This window comes from Ophidiomyces ophidiicola, assembly GCF_022830035.1.
Source record: "Ophidiomyces ophidiicola strain CBS 122913 chromosome Unknown scaffold_18, whole genome shotgun sequence".
NCBI classification, from domain to species: domain Eukaryota; kingdom Fungi; phylum Ascomycota; class Eurotiomycetes; order Onygenales; family Onygenaceae; genus Ophidiomyces; species Ophidiomyces ophidiicola.
The window spans coordinates 46934-64055 of NW_026054658.1; the positions used below are offsets into that span (position 1 = coordinate 46934).

Here is a 17122-nt window from a genome sequence, read left to right on the forward strand (position 1 = left end):
GGTATTAGCTGCTAGAGTGCTTCCATGAGAAAATTTTCCTGTAGCAACAACCTCAAATCAGACATGCCCTTTAGGAGGTTTGGTTCCGATGGCAAGAAAACTCAAAAACGGTACAGGAAGATAAAAAACAACACGAACTCCGTAGCAAGAAATCAAGTTCCAAAAGGGGCGATCCGGCAAGGGTCTTCAACACATAACAAATTTCCAACGGTGGCTTTATTCTTGGCTGGTTAGCTACTCATCCATGGTGAAGAGAAAGGAGAAAGAGTCGTGCGGAGGGGATCAGTCAATCTTAAGTTTAAACAAGAAGAACTATGTAGCTACCGGATACCTGAAAGGCCGGCGTCTTTTGAGTGCCGATTCGATGCTCTACCCTTAGACTGAGGCAGGGTATGGGTAATGCATAGTACACAGCGCTACCAGGCGCAAAGAGAATTTGCCATGCTGTAACTCGTTGTGGGGAGAGTGCCAGCAACTAGCAGCGCGCGAAAAGAAACAGATTTTAGTTTCGACGGGGCAACGCGTTTTCAAATTTGGCGTTTTATTGGCCAGGGCCAGGGTGAACAAGCATAGCTTGCAGCCGGGCGTGAAACCGATTCCTCACCATATTGAAACTCCGAGAAGACGAGCTTTCAAGGGTCATCAACCACAGGAAGTTGCCATCCGCATGGGCTCCGTAGAGGCCGGGGAAATTCGTTCCTCCACTTAGCTAACTAGTTAACTAGTTATGGAGTACGGAGCAGTTGCTCCGTATTGTCAACAAAATGCAAAAGGCAGGGGAATGGAACGTTCATTGTTGGACGCCAACACAGCTAAGAATTTGCCCGACAGCAGGGCGCAGCTATTTCGGCCAAACGGGAAAGTACGCCATACTCTGTATTTTTTAAACACGAGACCGAAACTCGGTCATCGTTATTCGGGTCAAAGAATGGATGCCTGAGCTGTCAAGCCGACAGGCGGGGGGGAGGGTGCTGTGTGACGCCTGACAAGCCTTGTTGCCCTCCGGGCGTGTCATTCCTGCCCAACTCAGCGGCTAACTAACTAGTTAGCTAGCCATAGCTGCGCCATAGTTTTGGGGCGTAAGTCAAGGCTGCAGGATAGGGCCACTAAAGAAGGGTCTCTGAACCGACGCTGCACATCTTCTATTCCGTACTCCGTACCTTGAAGAAAATAATAACAAGTTTGCGATTTATTACCCGTGGAACCTCTTATCCTAGAATTCTTAGGTCAGTTAAATGGGAAAACGCTACCTTCTTGTCATCATCCCATCTGTTGTTCTCTGAGTCGCGTTTTATTCAGAATGGCGGCGAATCTGTGTGGTTATACGAACGGTATCACGCGGCCGTGGTACGTCAAGGCTCTACCATCAAAAAGGACCTCAGGAACCTCTAGTGATGTCAATCAGGACAGGCGGTCAGCTCCTCCATCCAGCAAGATGCCTCCACGCAAGACCATAACGCCTTGCGCGCCAGATCTTCCAAGCAGTGAATGTGGTGTTTGGGCGAGAAACAGGACACCTTTGCTTTTTCGGAATGAAAAGCCCTATGCATCCTGAAGTTTCGAATCGGCGCCCAACGAAGGGGGCGAACTTTGGTGACCGTCGACGGATCGTCGCAGCGCGATGGTGATGGAGGACGTTGACTCTCGCGGAAGCCCAAGCATGACCCGAAGCAGAAACAGCATGGAGGGTGCTGACTAAGACGGAAATGACGGAATTGGTGGAGAACGGCGTGGGCAGCCGGCAGCGGGCACGTCGTTGCGACGCGCCTTTGTCGCAGCCGCGGCGGCGGTGCTGGAGTGTGGTGAGGCGATGGCCGCGCTTCGACATTTGTCATTCAGAGCGGGGTCTATTGCCCGCGTACAAAAACCGGTCTTCGCCTTGACCCAAGCAGCTCCGCACCCATTGCTTCTACCATCGGCGCATGTCCGTACAATGGCGACTGCTACCATCCCAACCACCCAGAAGGGCATTCAAATCTCCCGCATCGGCGGGCCTGAGGTTTTAGAATATCATACTTCTCTTCCGGTTCCCCAACCGGGCCCCGGGGAGGTGCTAATCAAGAACAATCTCTCTGGCGTGAATTACATCGACACGTACTTCCGCACCGGGCTCTACCCCGCTCCTAAGCCTGAGATCCTGGGCCGCGAGGGCGCCGGCACCATTGTTGCAATTGGCCCTGGGTCCAACCAGCAGAACTTCAAAGTTGGGGACCGTGTCGCCTGGCTGAACACCGGTGGTTATGCAGAATACTCTATTGCCCCAGCAGAGAGGCATGTGGCCAGGATCCCAGACGGCGTTAGCGACGAACAGGCGTTGACTGTCCTGCTAAGTGGGATTACGACGCTGTCGCTAGTAAGGGAAGCGTACCCGGTGCAGAAGGGAGACTGGATACTGTTACATGCTGCGGCGGGAGGTGCTGGCTACCTTATGACCCAGATGCTGAAAATGGCCGGTGCTAAAGTCATCGGTACGGCTGGCGGTCCAGAGAAAGTGGAGCTGGTCAAGAGCTTGGGCGCTGATGCGGTGATTGACTATAAGTCTGCTGAGGGTCAAAACTGGCTTGAAAAGGTCATGGAGCTCACAGGCGGTGAGGGCGTCGCCGCGGTTTTTGATTCAGTGGGCAAGGATACGTGGGAAAACAGCATAAAGGCTGTTAAGCGGAAAGGGACAATGGTGTTCTTTGGCAATGCCAGTGGCCCTGTGCCCTCGTTGAATATTCAGTATGATAGCACCCCTTACTTTGACTTTGAGGCCATTGCTAACAACCACACCAGGCTTCTCTCTGCAAAGAACATTAAGCTTATGCGTACTAGTTTATTTGCATACATAGCCACTCAGGAGGAATTCGACTACTATACCAAAGAACTCTTTGATATGGTTGAATCAGGGAAACTTCAAACCAAGCTCCACAAAATATACCCCTTAGAGCAGGCTGCGCAGGCACATATTGTACGTCTATATCTATTCACGCTTCATTCATCTTAAGAACAAAACGCTAATAGTTATCATTCACGTATAGGATCTTGAAGGCCGGAAGACTACTGGCAAGCTCCTTTTGAAGCCTTGATGGATTATTACCCTAGTTGCCCCATAATATCACAGAACTCCAAGTGTATATTGAATGAAGTCAGGGTTATCCGAGTATGTCGCATTTTTGTATTTGTATTAATTCCCGACCATTCCTACCTGAGATTGTACCTCTTCTTCAGATTCAGCAGTGTTAAGAATTGTATCGGCATCGTTCTCTTGCGGCAGCCAGCAAAGATGATCAGGTCGAATGTCTCTTGGCTCTTTCCAGCCGACCATTGCCTGATTTGGTAAGATAGTGTGAAAAGAACAGTGCATATCCAAAACGGTATCAAAATACTTAATCCCACAATTAAGTTCCCTCACATGAGCTTCGACCTTCATTCCGACAAAATAGAAACGAAGGAAGCTATCCTCAACGAAGAATTCAAAGTCTGCTAGAGTCGCATTTTCTTGGATCAAGTCGTCTTGGAATCTACTTATTGAATAGTCTTTTGAAAGTAATTCGGGGTTATACCAGGCTCTCGCTTGAACCTTTCCAACTGGTTTGAGATCGTTAGCATGGGCATGATAGAAGTCTTTGATATCGGGACTAGCTGGTGAGATCGCAATGATCTCAAAACCACCTGTATGGACAATCCTGGAGGTAAGCTTGTCGTCGTTCGCCAGATCACGAAATCGCACGGCTTGTTCATGAGTGCCGGCTCCAGCAAGCGCAAACTTAACCACTTTTCGTGCGACTATTTCAGACATTCCAGCAGGGTCGAATCCTTCACTCCATTCTCGATCGCCAGTATACGCCCCAAAGTACGAACCTCCGAATAGGGTGGAGCATGCAATATTGAAATCTCCTGGCGCCGTCAAATTGGCTTGCTGGATATTCCATAACTGCCTCCTTGCTTCATCACAAATAAACCGTGCCGACATGATATTGTCTTTATATTCGGGGCAAACATCATGATGTAGGATATAGTTCAGGAAATTTTTGACAGTGCTGGTGACTAACTCGACTTGTGGCTCCGTTTCAAGACCAATATACTGGGGGATCACTGATGAGCTAACGATACAGTCAGCCAGAATGATAAGAAAAGCGTAGATACGGCAGCATACAAAAAGCCCTTGACAACCATTTCAAAATCAACTTCCCAGTTAGCGCGGTCTTCTGGGATATTTGTTTCGGCGGTCGCAGTGATTATTTGCTCAGAATCCAAGCGTTGAAGGTCCTTTTGATCGTTGCCTTCAAACATCTTTGGGCCAACCTTAACCCCTCCAAACGAGAGATACTTTAGGAATATATCTCTGCGCTCCGAATTCATTCGTCTCTTTGTTTCATAGCGCTGAATTGCGGTTTCCAGGCGACTGCCCAGGTTATTTAGCACCTTGTATAGATATGGTACAAACTCTTAGAACTTACTGAATTATGGAAACAGAACTTAGATGAGATTAGTATTAGGGGGGTTATCAAATCGATGTTGAGATACTTAGGGAAAACTCTCACTTACAGGTCGTAGAGCTTTTTTTCTACTTCGTACTCGGCCGGGGTCACTGGAGCATCGACATAAAAATCTTCAAACCCAGTAGGCTTTTTCTAGAGTGAAAGATCAGGGACAGTGTTGGATAGTATACAGTCGTTAGAGGCCTCACCTTTTTACCGCCCTTACCTGTTTTCTTCTTTTTCTTTTGGAATTTCAATTCTTCGCTCGGACCACGGGCTGCTGTTTCAGCGATTTCATTTTCAGGCGTTCTCCTATCGTCATCCCCAGGGAAGACAGTAACAATACTAGCTTCTTTCGCTAATTTTGGCTGATACGATAGCGCTACAGTCGTAGTGGTAGGTATTTCGGGGGTAGAGGCTGCATTCTGAATCGAAGAAGCCATAGCTGGTGCCTTTGAAGGAAGAGAAGAGTACTGGGCAGTAAGATCAAACAGGAAGAACCAAAAGAAAACAGAGTATCAAGGCTGGGAAGGCAGAGAAAAAATGCCAATTGACAGAAAATATGAACAGCCTTGAAAGAAAGCTCAAAGGAAGGTCACAGCTCCCCTGGTGAAGCAACAATGAAATTCCACGCATCACTACACTCTTAGACTTTTAGTGCGTCGTAGTGGGCGACAAGAGCAGCATGCTGTGATGTCTATGGCAACTAAATGGTAGAGCAAACAATATGTGCTGTTGTGAATGTTGTCATTTTTGGAGCATCTTAATTGTCCAGCTGTCTATTTGGGCTGAGGGTAGTTAGGTTGCTAGTTGGGAGCATAGTGGAAGGGCCCAAGAGCTTCTGCTGCCACTTTAGAACCAGCATTGCACCTTCACTGGTTAAATACATAACTCCTCCGTACCTCTGATGACATGCATGGCAGCAAAAATAAACAAGAATAAACTTCCTGTCGCTAGTTATGTAACTAACTAACTAACTACCATTAGTAATAAAGTTGGGTGTTCTTTCCTGCTGGCTTCGCAGGTGCCTGTTTCACATGTTGAACTAACTAGCAAGTTAGTTAGTTACATAACTAATAAGGTAGGCCCTCAGTAAACATCACTACAAGCAAACTGTCATGAGCCCCTCAATCCTCATAGAAGCACGCCTCAATACCAACTCTCCACTTCTATCTGTTTTGTATAGTTATTTGCTTGCTTTCTGATAAAACCAGGGTTTGCTAAACTGTACGGAGTAAAGATGTCAGAATTAACAACAACCGAAGGGAGAAAGTCCGCCCAGGTACATGAAAGCAGCTTTGTTGCCTTTGATCACGCTGCAGCTGGGCAGTAAGGTTGCCTGCCTCACTGAAAAGTATTACTTACTGCTAATAATACTTCTTTCTTCGTATAGTGATGGTGTGCTCTGCCACGAAGATGGTTCTCTGATAGCAAAGCCCTGTACACCCCAGGAAATCGAATTTTACGAGTCTAGTGCCAGGCATCCCGAATTCCGAAAATATATGCCGATATTCATGGGTACACTGGCGGTATTTTCTGAAGAGCCAAGTAAACCTGCCACTTTGCGGCCCCCTGAGGTATCTGCCGCGCTACCCTCCTCATCTGGTGCGGACACGCCCTTGACTCCAGAACTATCTACCCATCCAGATCTTGTTTCTATTGCCAAGGCTTCCCAAAATAAACCAGAATGGGTTCCCTCTGGTGGTAGGAGAATAGAAACTGGCTGTTCCATCGTTTTGGAAAACGTGGCCGGTGGGTTTCAGAAGCCAAGCGTGCTGGATGTGAAGCTGGGCGCAAGGCTTTGGGACGATGATGCACCGCTTAGCAAACGGGAAAGACTCGATGAGGTATCAAGATACACAACCAGCTCTGGCCTAGGATTTCGCATTGCTGGTATGAAGACTTGGATTGGTGAAGCTGCTACTCCCTTCTCTGGCGAGCGCCTTGTTCCAACTGAGAAACATATCCCAGGCGATGCGAATGAGGAAGTACGGCGTAGCATGAAAATAGTCGAAGAAGAGGGTTACCGACGCTATGACAAATATTATGGCAGGGCTTTCAATGAACACAACGTTAAAACGGCAATTAGAAGCTTTCTTGATAGTGCAAACATTGGAACGACCGATCGGTCCAAACTTATTGCACAACGTATCGCAGCACGACTGCGGGCAATGCAGTCTATGCTTGAAAAGGAAGAAAGCCGAATGTACTCTGCTAGCATTCTCATTGTCTATGAAGGGGAGCCGGAAGCCCTTGAACGAGCACTAGGCGAGGAAGAAGAGGAGAAACAAAAAAGGTATTATCAAGCAGGATCAACCCCAGAAGTCGACTTTACTGACTTAGTGTTAATGAGACCTTCGCAAGCTAGCTGTCAGAATGCGATTACATCTGATGGTAATCTGAATGACGAGGAAGTGGCAGAGGTACGCAAAGTGCTTGATATACGATTAATAGATTTTGCACACGCTCGGTGGACGCCAGGGCAAGGCCCAGATGAGAATGTACTTCAGGGAGTTCGGAGTTTGGTCAGCATTATGGAGGCGCTGGCGAATGGTTAAAAACAAATGACCAGAATGAATTAACTAATAACGTTGTGAAGTATTCTTTATATTTTTGTTAATGACTAACTGATGCATTATTACTACTAATAGAACTAATTGAGACATATTCTTGTGGCATGGCTTCATAATTGCTCCCCTCCAGAAACCATTGTAAACACATGGAAATAATCATAACATTGAGGGCCCCCATATGCGTCCGGTGATATAAATTAACGCTTCTTTAGACTGTTCCTTTCTTGCGTCACCATCCAGTGAGATGGTTCTTAACTATTTGTTGAAATAGCTGAGTATGCATCACTGATTCAAATTCAGTGCCCATGTAGTGCAGATAGACATACATTGGACAATCCCAGGTAAAATGATAGTCTAGAATTACAGAGTTTTATCTCGTCCGTACCTAACATCATGCTCCTTCATATTGCTAGGTCAGGATGTATTTAGTACGGCGCACGGAGTACGGAATACTGGGAAAACGGCAAAATGACTGGAAACTTTGTATGGTTAGTAATAAGGTCTTGGCGAGACTGTACGGAGTACAGAGCACGGTAACTCCCAAGAGCGCAATGATACTCCCTAAGCTGATTTATGATATAATCTCGATTTTACACAAGTTGCTGCGGGCAGAGAGAAGCAAGTTAAAACTCGCTTTTGGACTTCATTTGAATACAGTGAAAAGTTGACCATTAAAGCGGAATGTTCCCTACGCGAGCACTTTGCAAACGGTCTGTTTGGAAGGGTAAGTTGCACCTCATGTTTTGCTTTGCACTTAAAGAGAATTGCATCTGCTAACCAATCTTCATCAGGGCCGAATATCGTCCCGTACGTTCCCGACCGTTTGCTTAAATACCCTTTATTCTCATGACAGTCAAAAGTTGAGTTCATACCTGGCGCATATGCCTCTAACGTGACTCTTAGTCTCCGCCTCCCACGCACCATTCCGCCGCCCCCGGGCACACCTCCAATTCGAACGGACGCACGATCCGCTACCATCCTGCCAAACTTTGTGGGTTTGCGATTCGCGGTACATAATGGCAAGTCATATGTAGACCTGTATATTACAGATCAGATGGTAGGAAGGAAACTAGGCGAGTTTGTACCGTACGTTATCACACTTCGTTTAGGGGCCGTATGCTGAAACTAAATTAATTATAGGACTCGAAAGAGATTTATCCATCAACCAACCAAGAATTCTTAGATATGCTAGCAGAATTTACCTGGGAAACTACGGGCCTAATGTCGAGATTTTTATGCCAGCGCGCCTAAAATGAAACACGTTCAAAAAATCTGTAAATGGATTTTATGGCATAAACATACGGCAAACAGTGGGGCCTGTTTGCTGGGTGTTTTTTGGTTTGTGTATTATGGATATGGATTTTTATCAGAAATCGCGGGATCGACTTCATATATCATGTGTTGAAAGATGACCTCCAGATGTTCATGTTTTCATCAGTATATCGAGCGCAGTCATTCAAAAGTCAAATTCTCTCCCAAGGGTGGTTTTATGTCGTATTTATCAGTCAATAAGAAGAAAGAATGCGAGAAATCATGCGCTGTCCAGCCTTAAGCTTGAGCTCCCTTCCAACACCAAACGCCGCCACACTGAACTCCGGAGACAACCAGTACCAATGCTATAGTAGTTAGATAGCAAGCACCGCTATTCCAGTGCTAAAATTAGCCAGCCTGAATGGGAAAAGATCCAGGAGTGTTGCCATATCGACTTCCTCAACGATAAAATTCCCCTCGCTTCACGGTGACCCCATACTCCGCTACGGCCATACCTAGATCTTCCATTGTGAGTACAGTCTTGCCTTGGCCACTGCCCTGACCACCACCACCAAAGCCAGATCTTTGAACACCTAAATGCATCCCACTTGTCCCGCCTTTTCCTTTTCCTTGCTGCTCGCCAGTCGAGCCTTGACCCCCAGCACCAGCAATATTTCCAGTCTGGTTTGCGGCTACATTGAGACCAGCTGTTACGTTGATTGCGCCCATGGGGTTGTTTGATGTGGAGCTATTAGAGGCACGGATGCGAGAGTACTGGTAAGCGTCTGCGGCGATGTCGGCGATAAACTTCTGTGTTGCGAGGGCTAAGAGGCGAGCAAGATGAGGTGGTGTCTGGTTTGGTCCGTTTCCTGGAGGTGGGAGACCGGCGATAGTTAGGTAGTGAGCTGTGACAGCATCGGGGATCTAGAAGCCTGAATATTAGCCGCGAGGCATAACAGCACAGATATACGCCACAAATGAGTACAAACATACAATAGGAGCATATTCATCCATTTGTCCCAAGAACTCTCTCAAGCTTGTGTGTTTTTTTGTCGGGGGCGCGATCGGATCTATTCAATTCAGTATACCTTCATCAGGGCCGTTGGCTTCAAGCAGCTTGATTAATCGTACCAGAATTCGTCCCATTTGCCAGGCCATTGTTTCCTTCTGTACTAGCATTAGGATCAATATCCGTTCCTCCCATAGTCACGTCCTGCGGCCGTGGGGTTCTATCGTTTCCAGTTGTGACCACTGGCTCTGGGGTCCTTGCTAAGGGGTCTTGAGGTGGCGGTGCCACCTGCTGAGCATCTATTGGAATATTGGATACCGAAGGTATTCCGGGCGACGTTTGTGACGTCTCTCTCTGCCCTTGTGGTTCCGGGTTTGTTGTCGGAGGCGGTTGTTGTGCGACGTCGGGCTCTTGTTTGCTTGACAAAGCCGGCGATTTTGATTCGGCCATGGTGTTTCAAGGTCCTTGAACGGCCAGAAATAAGTCGACAGTTGAAAGTAAAATAGACACGGACTGCACCTTGCGCTGCAGTCTGCGACTTTGACGATATGGCCTGTAGTCGATGATCCAGCCGATCGCGCACCGATGAAAGGACTGGACAGGTACGTAGAGAGACAACTGACTTTGAAATAAGGACGACCGTTAGGGAGTATGGGATATCGAAACAAGCTCGTTCTAATCAATTGAAAGCTGAGTGTCGAGCAGACTTATAACAACCAGAGGAATGGAAGTACGGAGTAGATGTTGTCAACCGGAACCTGTTATGATGCTACTAACTTGCCATCGCGAATATGTAACTTTGTTAATCAGATTAGGTAGTTACCTAGGTTTAGGTGGGATAGTCTTATTAGAGCAACGAGGCATAAACTTCAGGTATCTGAATTTTATGAAATCTTACTATTACAAGGATTGGAGTCTGGAGTGCTCTTATTCACTGTTCATGTGCAGATATTTAAATTTTTAGATCGCCTAACGAAAATAAATGCATACGTCTGGAGTCAAATAGCTAGCCACTAGCAGCACCACCATATTAAACAGATTAAAAAAAGATACAGAAACAGCCCAAAGAAGAATAAGAGCCCTATACCGGATTTTCCAAGGACGGATCAACAGCATTTTGCTGTTGGGGAGGTCCTGGGTTTTCGGATTTGGCTTCCTGTGTTAATCGTTGAATCAAAACTTGTTCAGTACTCTGGTCTAGTGTTTCTTGGTGCTGTTCTTGAATCGGTGGGTAAGGAGGGGGGGTTGCCATAGCCATTGAAGGCATATCGCTCGGGCCATGTGGAGCATGAGCGCCAGCGAGCGCCATCATTCCTTCAAGTCCTTCAACATGAGCCTTATCTTCTTCACCTCGCCTACGCTCTCTCTCTCTTGCTTCTTGTTTTGCTGCTTGTGCCGGAGCACGGGTTTTCAACTCTCCAGTTACGAATTTCAAATAATAGGGCACCTCAATACCACTTTTTAGGAAGAAAAGTTTCAAGTTGCGGGCTTTATCCTTTAGCTGAACTTGGTTGCGATCTTTCAGTGCTTCGTTGATAGTGCCTCCCGGCCCAAACATTGCTAGAATCTGACTCCAATGCGGACCTTTTACTCGATCCAGACCCGCCATCAATGCGTTTTCTTCTTCAGGAGTCCATGGACGTCTTTGGCTAGGAAGTCCTGCTCGGCGGCTCGTGGGAGAAGATTTAGCGGTCGTGGCCATCCTTGCTCGCTCGTATAATATCTGAGTTGGCTGGGATTGTGAATAGTGTGGTATTCCGGGCATGTACCCGTAATTAGCACCGGATGCATTAGCTCTGGTGGCGGCAGACGCAGCCTGAGGGTTATATTGCTGAAATTGAAATTGATTCTGGAATGTGACTTGATTTGGCTGCGGTGGGGGAGGTGGTACAGGTACAGGAGCGGCGTACGAGAAATTCGGTTGGGTCGTTGTGGGGGGATTCTGAACTGGGGCTGGCGGAAACTGCTGTTGTGGTGGCCCCTGGGTTGCTTGTGGATGCGGATTGCTGGGTGGTCGAGGGCAAAGCCGAAACCTTTGTCCTTGAAGTGCAATCTGGGCAGCACGAGCAGCTCTTGCAACAAGATCAACTTTTCCAGCACTTCGGTCAACAGGGGGCTCCTGCCGGCTCGGTGCGACGGGGAATTGCGTTTGAAGGGGCATGTTACGAGGCTCGGATGCAGGCACGGGTGTCTGGTTAGAACATTCGGTGCCGTCTGAAGCCGCTCCTTTGTTCGTTTTCTGCTTACTGCTTTAGAAACGTCGAAATAAACTAAAGATTACTCCAATAGAAGAACTTACCTGGCTAGTAATCGAGTCAAAATTTTTGCTGATATATGAACATAGGTCTCTTAAGAAGTCCTCCCAGCGATATTTTCCTCGTAATTTGGTGACTAATTCCGGGTCATCAATTTCCTTTAAAAGAATGTCACGGCGAGACCATGCCCGTTTCACAAAATCAGTTTCACTTGGAGCAAGCTGCTTATTTCCTGGTCTTCGGGCAAGAAGCTGTGTTCCAAGATCTTCTGGAAATAGGTTATGTACCATCTCAGAGAGGGGCTGATCTTTTCTGTCCGTAGATGCAATGAATGCTTGGGTCTTTAATTCAAGAAACAAGGCGCCCTGCCCTTTAAGAAGGCGGCTCCCCTCAGGCACAAATATCTCCAGAAAGTGGTCGTGTAGCTCAGAAAAGCCAACGATCTGTGATCCAAAGATACTTGAGGCAAAGGTTGCCATGTTTGCTTTCCTAATGATATCGACTTGCGACAAAGTCGCGAATCCCAGCTTTGATGCTGACAAGAATGGCCCATCCATAGAATAGACTTTTTTCGTATGATCAAAAAGAGATCGCATGGTTGCGTAGGCATGCCCTGTCTCCGAATTTGGCTCCGATACAATGGACGTAATATCCTGGTAGCTTGATCGGGCTAATAAAGAAAGAATCTGAGTCGCCTTACGGGGTATTAGCAAATGGGTGCTAATACTAGTTCTGGGTAATACACACCAAATTGTCGAGAATTGGAAGGCTTTGTATTTTCCAGTCAGGGTTTGACTTCACGGCACTGAGTGTTGTATCTTGCAATCGTTCTTTCAAGAGGGATTGATTCTCGACCGGTCCGGGGTGGTCCATCACGATCGGTATCGTCTCTGGGATGTTTGAATTAGAAGGCGCACTGGTAGCCTCAGGGGATGCATCGTCTCCGATGCTCGTATGTGTATTTGCTTCTGGCCCGGAAACATTGTGAAATGAGCCGTCCGCCGTAGAGTCTGATTGTTTGCCTATGAATGTGGACTGAGCCGCAGTAGCTTGAACCAGCTGTTCTTCAATAGAAGGTACAACGTTGTCTGCGATTCCTGTTCGCTGCCTTTTGGAGGCTGGGCTGCTCTCGTCGTTATCATCGTCTCGGGGATGGGTGGTCTTCACAGCTGGTAGAGAAAAATTTAACCACTTGCCTCTATAGGATCCCAATTCTGGGTTTGGAAAATTAAAAGAAACTACTTACAGCTCGTAGGTTCGTTTGGGTCGGTAGAGGGGGGGGTATTCGCGCTGGCTTTGAGCCCTTTGGCGTCGCTCACCATGGTTGGCTGCTTGGGGCTGACAACAGGGCTATGTCCAAGAGAAGAAATAAGGGCTTAGGGGTAGGGCGCAGAAATAGGGCTTCAAGTGGAATCTCCCTGCAAACAAGCTGAACGCTGGCCTTCCCGTCCGTAATCAAGCGGCAACCGATGACTCCACTCAAAAATCCGGAATCCGGCGGAAGAGCGAGTCGATGAGCAATTGATTCCCAGAATGTTTCCGCAATCGCCCACAATCGCCAATTTTCTCGTTTCGCCTACGTCCATCCCAATTCTGCTGAGTCACCATCCAGGTGACATAAGCAGGCAACTCCGATGTTGCCAAGCCCCCGCTTAAAGAAGTTCACCTGCCAGGTTAGCTACTTCATACTCCATGCTATGTACGGAGTAACGTATGTTACGGAGTACAAGGTCACCGTACAAAGTACTCTGTACAGTGGTCGACATCAGCCGAAGGGAATCAATGCTGGCATGAAACCAAATACTGCAGCCTGGGCTGCCTTGCATTCAAGAATGAACATGTTGCTGGCAATACCGTTAATCAACGAAGCATGCTCACTTGTAAGATTTGCATAGGCTGCCGTAGTTACTCTTGAGTTATTTTATAAGCCACTGCTTCCTTCCTAATATGTTCTGTTCCTTCCCCGCGTAATGTGTTGTGTCCACCAACACACTGCCTCGCTGTATTCTCATCTTTCTTCTACTTGTCCGCTTTGCAACTTCTGTTCCACTGGAATTTTTCATTACTACTATACCCAAGGCTTCTAGTTCTGCGAATTGTTTATTCCTTGTCTCATTTTTCCCTCCAACATCCACAAAGAGTTAGTCTTCATTGGACGCCTGTTACGGATACGCCTGTGTCCCCGACATTTTGGCTGCCGGACAGAGGCTCTTTGGGCACCTTTTTTCTTTGCGCTTTTTCCCACCTTCATAACTCAGCTATCTCCACTCAAGTCTGCCGATGACCACTCTCTTAACGCATCTTTAATCCGAATCTGTCGGACGGAACATTGAATGACTACCGATTGACACTATAACTCCAATCACGCACGGCTCTTCCTATAAAAATTATTGAGGTACAAAATATTCAACATATACGATCATTTCTACTCAACTATCTGCCAACTATGTCTTAGACTAATCCTGATAGAAGGTATATAGGCCCTTGAGTCGAGATGAGTACTCATAGCCCTAAGAAGAACGAATCACCAATTCAACCCTCCGACGCGAAACGAACCTGCCGAAGCAGTATCTTACCACCAGGAAGGAACGGAAGGTATGATATCCAGACACTGCTCAATATTGGGCGGCAGCTGGAGCCCAGGAAACCCCTTGCCATTCGGACTGGATTTCGTGGTATGACCTCGCCTCGCCTTTGACAGAGATACCATAGCCACCCTACTTACTTATGAACTCAAATTTAGATGTACAAGGGTCAGGACGAGGTACGCACCTTGGAAGCCGTGTTCTGAGAGAGAAGTCTATGAATCATCAACGCAATTCTTCCACTCTATCCGGCGGCACCGATGATGGCCGTGAGAACCTCAACCACCCCCGTCGGCAACCCGTCAATGCTCCACAGGGCACCCTTGCCCAGAGTCATGCCGGCTTTGCAAGGTTTCTTAAAGAGCACTCTTCACCAAAACATCACAGGGTTACTGCTGGAGGTCGTATAGTTCCGATGAGTTTTCACGCTCCTGCCCCTGAGTTTAAATTATTCATAAATGGGGTTGCTGGGAGTTGTTTAGAGGACCACGAACTCCCTTCGATGAACGAACCCTTACAGCACATCTCAAACCCCGAGGCTCATCATAAAAATGCGATTTTACGCCAGCAGCGATCTCCATTTGCCCCAAAGAGCAAAGCAATTCCTATCAAAGCACCACCCCCTAACTTTGAAAAAACCTACTCCCTGGCACACCCCAAGAATTCCCCCGTTACCGATGGGCAAACTACAGCTACAACACACTCGGTTACATCCATATCCAAATCAACAAATCAGAATTTCAGGGTCCCAAGCGCCTCCAATGTTAACAACTCTCAAAAGCCAGGGACAACACCATTTAGCACTATATCTAAGCGTCCTACTAATTTAATGCCAGATGGGGATAATGAGCGTTTTGAGTTGTACGCATCAAATTCACAAGCTCAACCCTCCTTGGACCTTGGAAATCGCCTGCTTACCGAAAATATGCAACAGAATTTTCAAGTTCCTCAAATGCCCCAGACTAACAACATGGTCGGGATATACCAGATGGGATCTAGTGTCCCCATTGCTCAGCCTTCGCAGTTTCCTCCAATGGGCAATGGCCTTGCTGGAAATCCATATTTAGGCTACCCACCCATTCCGACTACAGTTAGTACTGGTCAGGATTCGGGTGCAAGGCTTCTCCTTGAATCGGCCGTCCAAGATTATGACAGTGTTTCTAACCAGCTCTCAAATCTAGATAGATACATGGCCTTACATACCTGGGATATAGACCCTACAACCAAAAAGTTACTTGTGGAACAGCGAGTTGAGCTAGTTAGAAAGTTAGATTCTGCTAGGGTATATAAAGAGCATTTGGAAAGTACTTTCCAGCACTCTAGGCTTGAAGGAATGACAGCAAATTTATTATCGGACTTCTCCTTCACAACAAATTCGAGTCAAACTTGCCAGATTCCACTCACAAATGCGTTCACAAATCTTCAGCTAGCAACTAATAACCCCGGTATTTTCCAAGCTGGCGGATATTTCCAACCTGGATTAAATGCCACCCCTAACGTTTCCCCAGTAACTAATGGCAACATATTCTCTATGGATCTTTTACACCCAACACATGCTGCTCGGAAAGTTCCGGCTGCACAATATATTCAACCAGACGCATTTAATAATAACTGTGAAAGTGCTCGAATTCCGGCGGACCTCAACTTGGCCATGACTGCGGCTTCGAATTGGAATATGGCGACTGATGTCGCCAGAGGCAATTATTTGCATTCTCCATATGACCCTTTGAATACGGTAGGGGGAGGCATGTTGCCGTTTGAACGAAAACATTCTTACGAAAAATCATCCACGCCTTTGGTTGACCTCGATGCAATCTATTATAGAATCGAGGAGGCAATCAAACGCAAGGAGCCTCTTGAGCCGTACTTCAAAGAACTAGGGAAGTTAACAGGGCTAACACACGGGCCAAGACACCCTTCTCGCTCTCATAACTTGTCGCAGGACTTCAATAATTCCTGGGGCTCAACTGGTATGGTGAAAGATGGTCCCGGTCTCAAATCTGGGCAAGCGTCGCAGCTTCAAATGGTAGAGGAGCCACAAATGTATGTTTGCATATGTATTTACAAATACGTGGTCATATTTACTAAAACGTAGGTACAGGAAATCCCCCCACTCGCAGGGTAAAGCCAGTAGCACAAGGCAGGCCAGACAGTATGTGTCCCTATCTTATTAGATATGCTGTTGTTTCTCACAGTGTATAGGCACGTTTCAGGGCCTCAAGCTAAAGGGTGCACTTGCGCGAAGGCGCGAGAGCGCTTTAGCAAAGATAGCAACAACATGGATTCAACACACCAAACCGATAGTCAGCATAAGACGGGAGCCATACTCTCCTCCTTTGTACAAGATGGGACAATCGCTCAATGCAAAAAGAAGTGTGAAGAGACTGTTGGAAAAAAAGGAAACGCACTTAAGAGTTTTCCAACTTTTGATGGCTCTGGAGAGGTAGATACTCACAGTCAACAAGCAACCAGCACCTCCTTGACGAGAAACAATTCAAATGGCAAGGAGAAACCAGCACTCCAAGAGCTCAATCGCACCAGCCCTAATCCAATGGATGTAAGGGCATTCTTCCAGTTACTTCGCGAGGAGGACCAAAAGGAAATCCGGAAGCATGAGACTCAAGCCCCACCATTCTGAAAAAAGATTGACAATGATACAAGGTGTTAATTCGTTGGGCTTTTGACTACGACCGTTTTATGCCATTTGCCTCGTTTTTTGCCGTTGGAATACAACAGAGAAAGGAGGAATCGTTCCCAGTAAGCTTTAGAGAAACGGTGGGAAAATCATCTGAAGGGGGGTTTAAAATTGGAGAAAAACAGACTGGCAGCAACGTGTGGAATAGGAGAAAATGTATTCAGTAAGGCGGTTGCATTCATCACTCTTAGCCAACAATAGTGCTATGACAATGCAGGGATATTATGTGGTTGTGTTATGGTTATTAGAGAGTAGCAATACAAAGAAGTAGGAAGGGGTTGGTGAAAAATG

General features: G+C 46.9%; 7 protein-coding genes across 7 annotated transcripts; 4 read left to right on the forward strand and 3 right to left on the reverse strand.

Moving 5' to 3' along the window:
- Nucleotides 1-1933: 1933 nt before the first annotated feature.
- ZTA1 (NADPH:quinone reductase) lies at nucleotides 1934-3068 on the forward strand (the record flags this gene model as incomplete). Its single annotated transcript, XM_049253421.1, has 2 exons — nucleotides 1934-2950; nucleotides 3021-3068. 2 exons carry the CDS (start codon nucleotides 1934-1936, stop codon nucleotides 3066-3068), a joined length of 1065 nt encoding a protein of 354 aa, XP_049107503.1.
- Nucleotides 3069-3166: 98 nt separating this feature from the next.
- Nucleotides 3167-4906, reverse strand: LOZ57_004379 (uncharacterized protein; the record flags this gene model as incomplete). Its single annotated transcript, XM_049253422.1, has 5 exons — nucleotides 3167-4085; nucleotides 4139-4387; nucleotides 4443-4460; nucleotides 4531-4616; nucleotides 4673-4906. The coding sequence occupies 5 exons, from the start codon at nucleotides 4904-4906 to the stop codon at nucleotides 3167-3169; spliced, it is 1506 nt and encodes a 501-aa protein (XP_049107504.1).
- Nucleotides 4907-5703: 797 nt separating this feature from the next.
- Nucleotides 5704-7021, forward strand: LOZ57_004380 (uncharacterized protein; the record flags this gene model as incomplete). Its single annotated transcript, XM_049253423.1, has 2 exons — nucleotides 5704-5792; nucleotides 5857-7021. The coding sequence occupies 2 exons, from the start codon at nucleotides 5704-5706 to the stop codon at nucleotides 7019-7021; spliced, it is 1254 nt and encodes a 417-aa protein (XP_049107505.1).
- Nucleotides 7022-7717: 696 nt separating this feature from the next.
- RSM19 (mitochondrial ribosomal small subunit component) lies at nucleotides 7718-8219 on the forward strand (the record flags this gene model as incomplete). Its single annotated transcript, XM_049253424.1, has 4 exons — nucleotides 7718-7760; nucleotides 7828-7843; nucleotides 7940-8122; nucleotides 8177-8219. The coding sequence occupies 4 exons, from the start codon at nucleotides 7718-7720 to the stop codon at nucleotides 8217-8219; spliced, it is 285 nt and encodes a 94-aa protein (XP_049107506.1).
- A 527-nt stretch (nucleotides 8220-8746) lies between these two features.
- Nucleotides 8747-9746, reverse strand: LOZ57_004382 (uncharacterized protein; the record flags this gene model as incomplete). Its single annotated transcript, XM_049253425.1, has 3 exons — nucleotides 8747-9211; nucleotides 9281-9357; nucleotides 9419-9746. The coding sequence occupies 3 exons, from the start codon at nucleotides 9744-9746 to the stop codon at nucleotides 8747-8749; spliced, it is 870 nt and encodes a 289-aa protein (XP_049107507.1).
- A 631-nt stretch (nucleotides 9747-10377) lies between these two features.
- On the reverse strand, nucleotides 10378-12873 carry TBF1 (TTAGGG repeat binding factor; the record flags this gene model as incomplete). Its single annotated transcript, XM_049253426.1, has 4 exons — nucleotides 10378-11535; nucleotides 11596-12246; nucleotides 12299-12720; nucleotides 12798-12873. The coding sequence occupies 4 exons, from the start codon at nucleotides 12871-12873 to the stop codon at nucleotides 10378-10380; spliced, it is 2307 nt and encodes a 768-aa protein (XP_049107508.1).
- A 1172-nt stretch (nucleotides 12874-14045) lies between these two features.
- On the forward strand, nucleotides 14046-16774 carry LOZ57_004384 (uncharacterized protein; the record flags this gene model as incomplete). Its single annotated transcript, XM_049253427.1, has 4 exons — nucleotides 14046-14226; nucleotides 14295-16179; nucleotides 16238-16288; nucleotides 16339-16774. The coding sequence occupies 4 exons, from the start codon at nucleotides 14046-14048 to the stop codon at nucleotides 16772-16774; spliced, it is 2553 nt and encodes an 850-aa protein (XP_049107509.1).
- Between the last annotated feature and the right edge of the window lie 348 nt (nucleotides 16775-17122).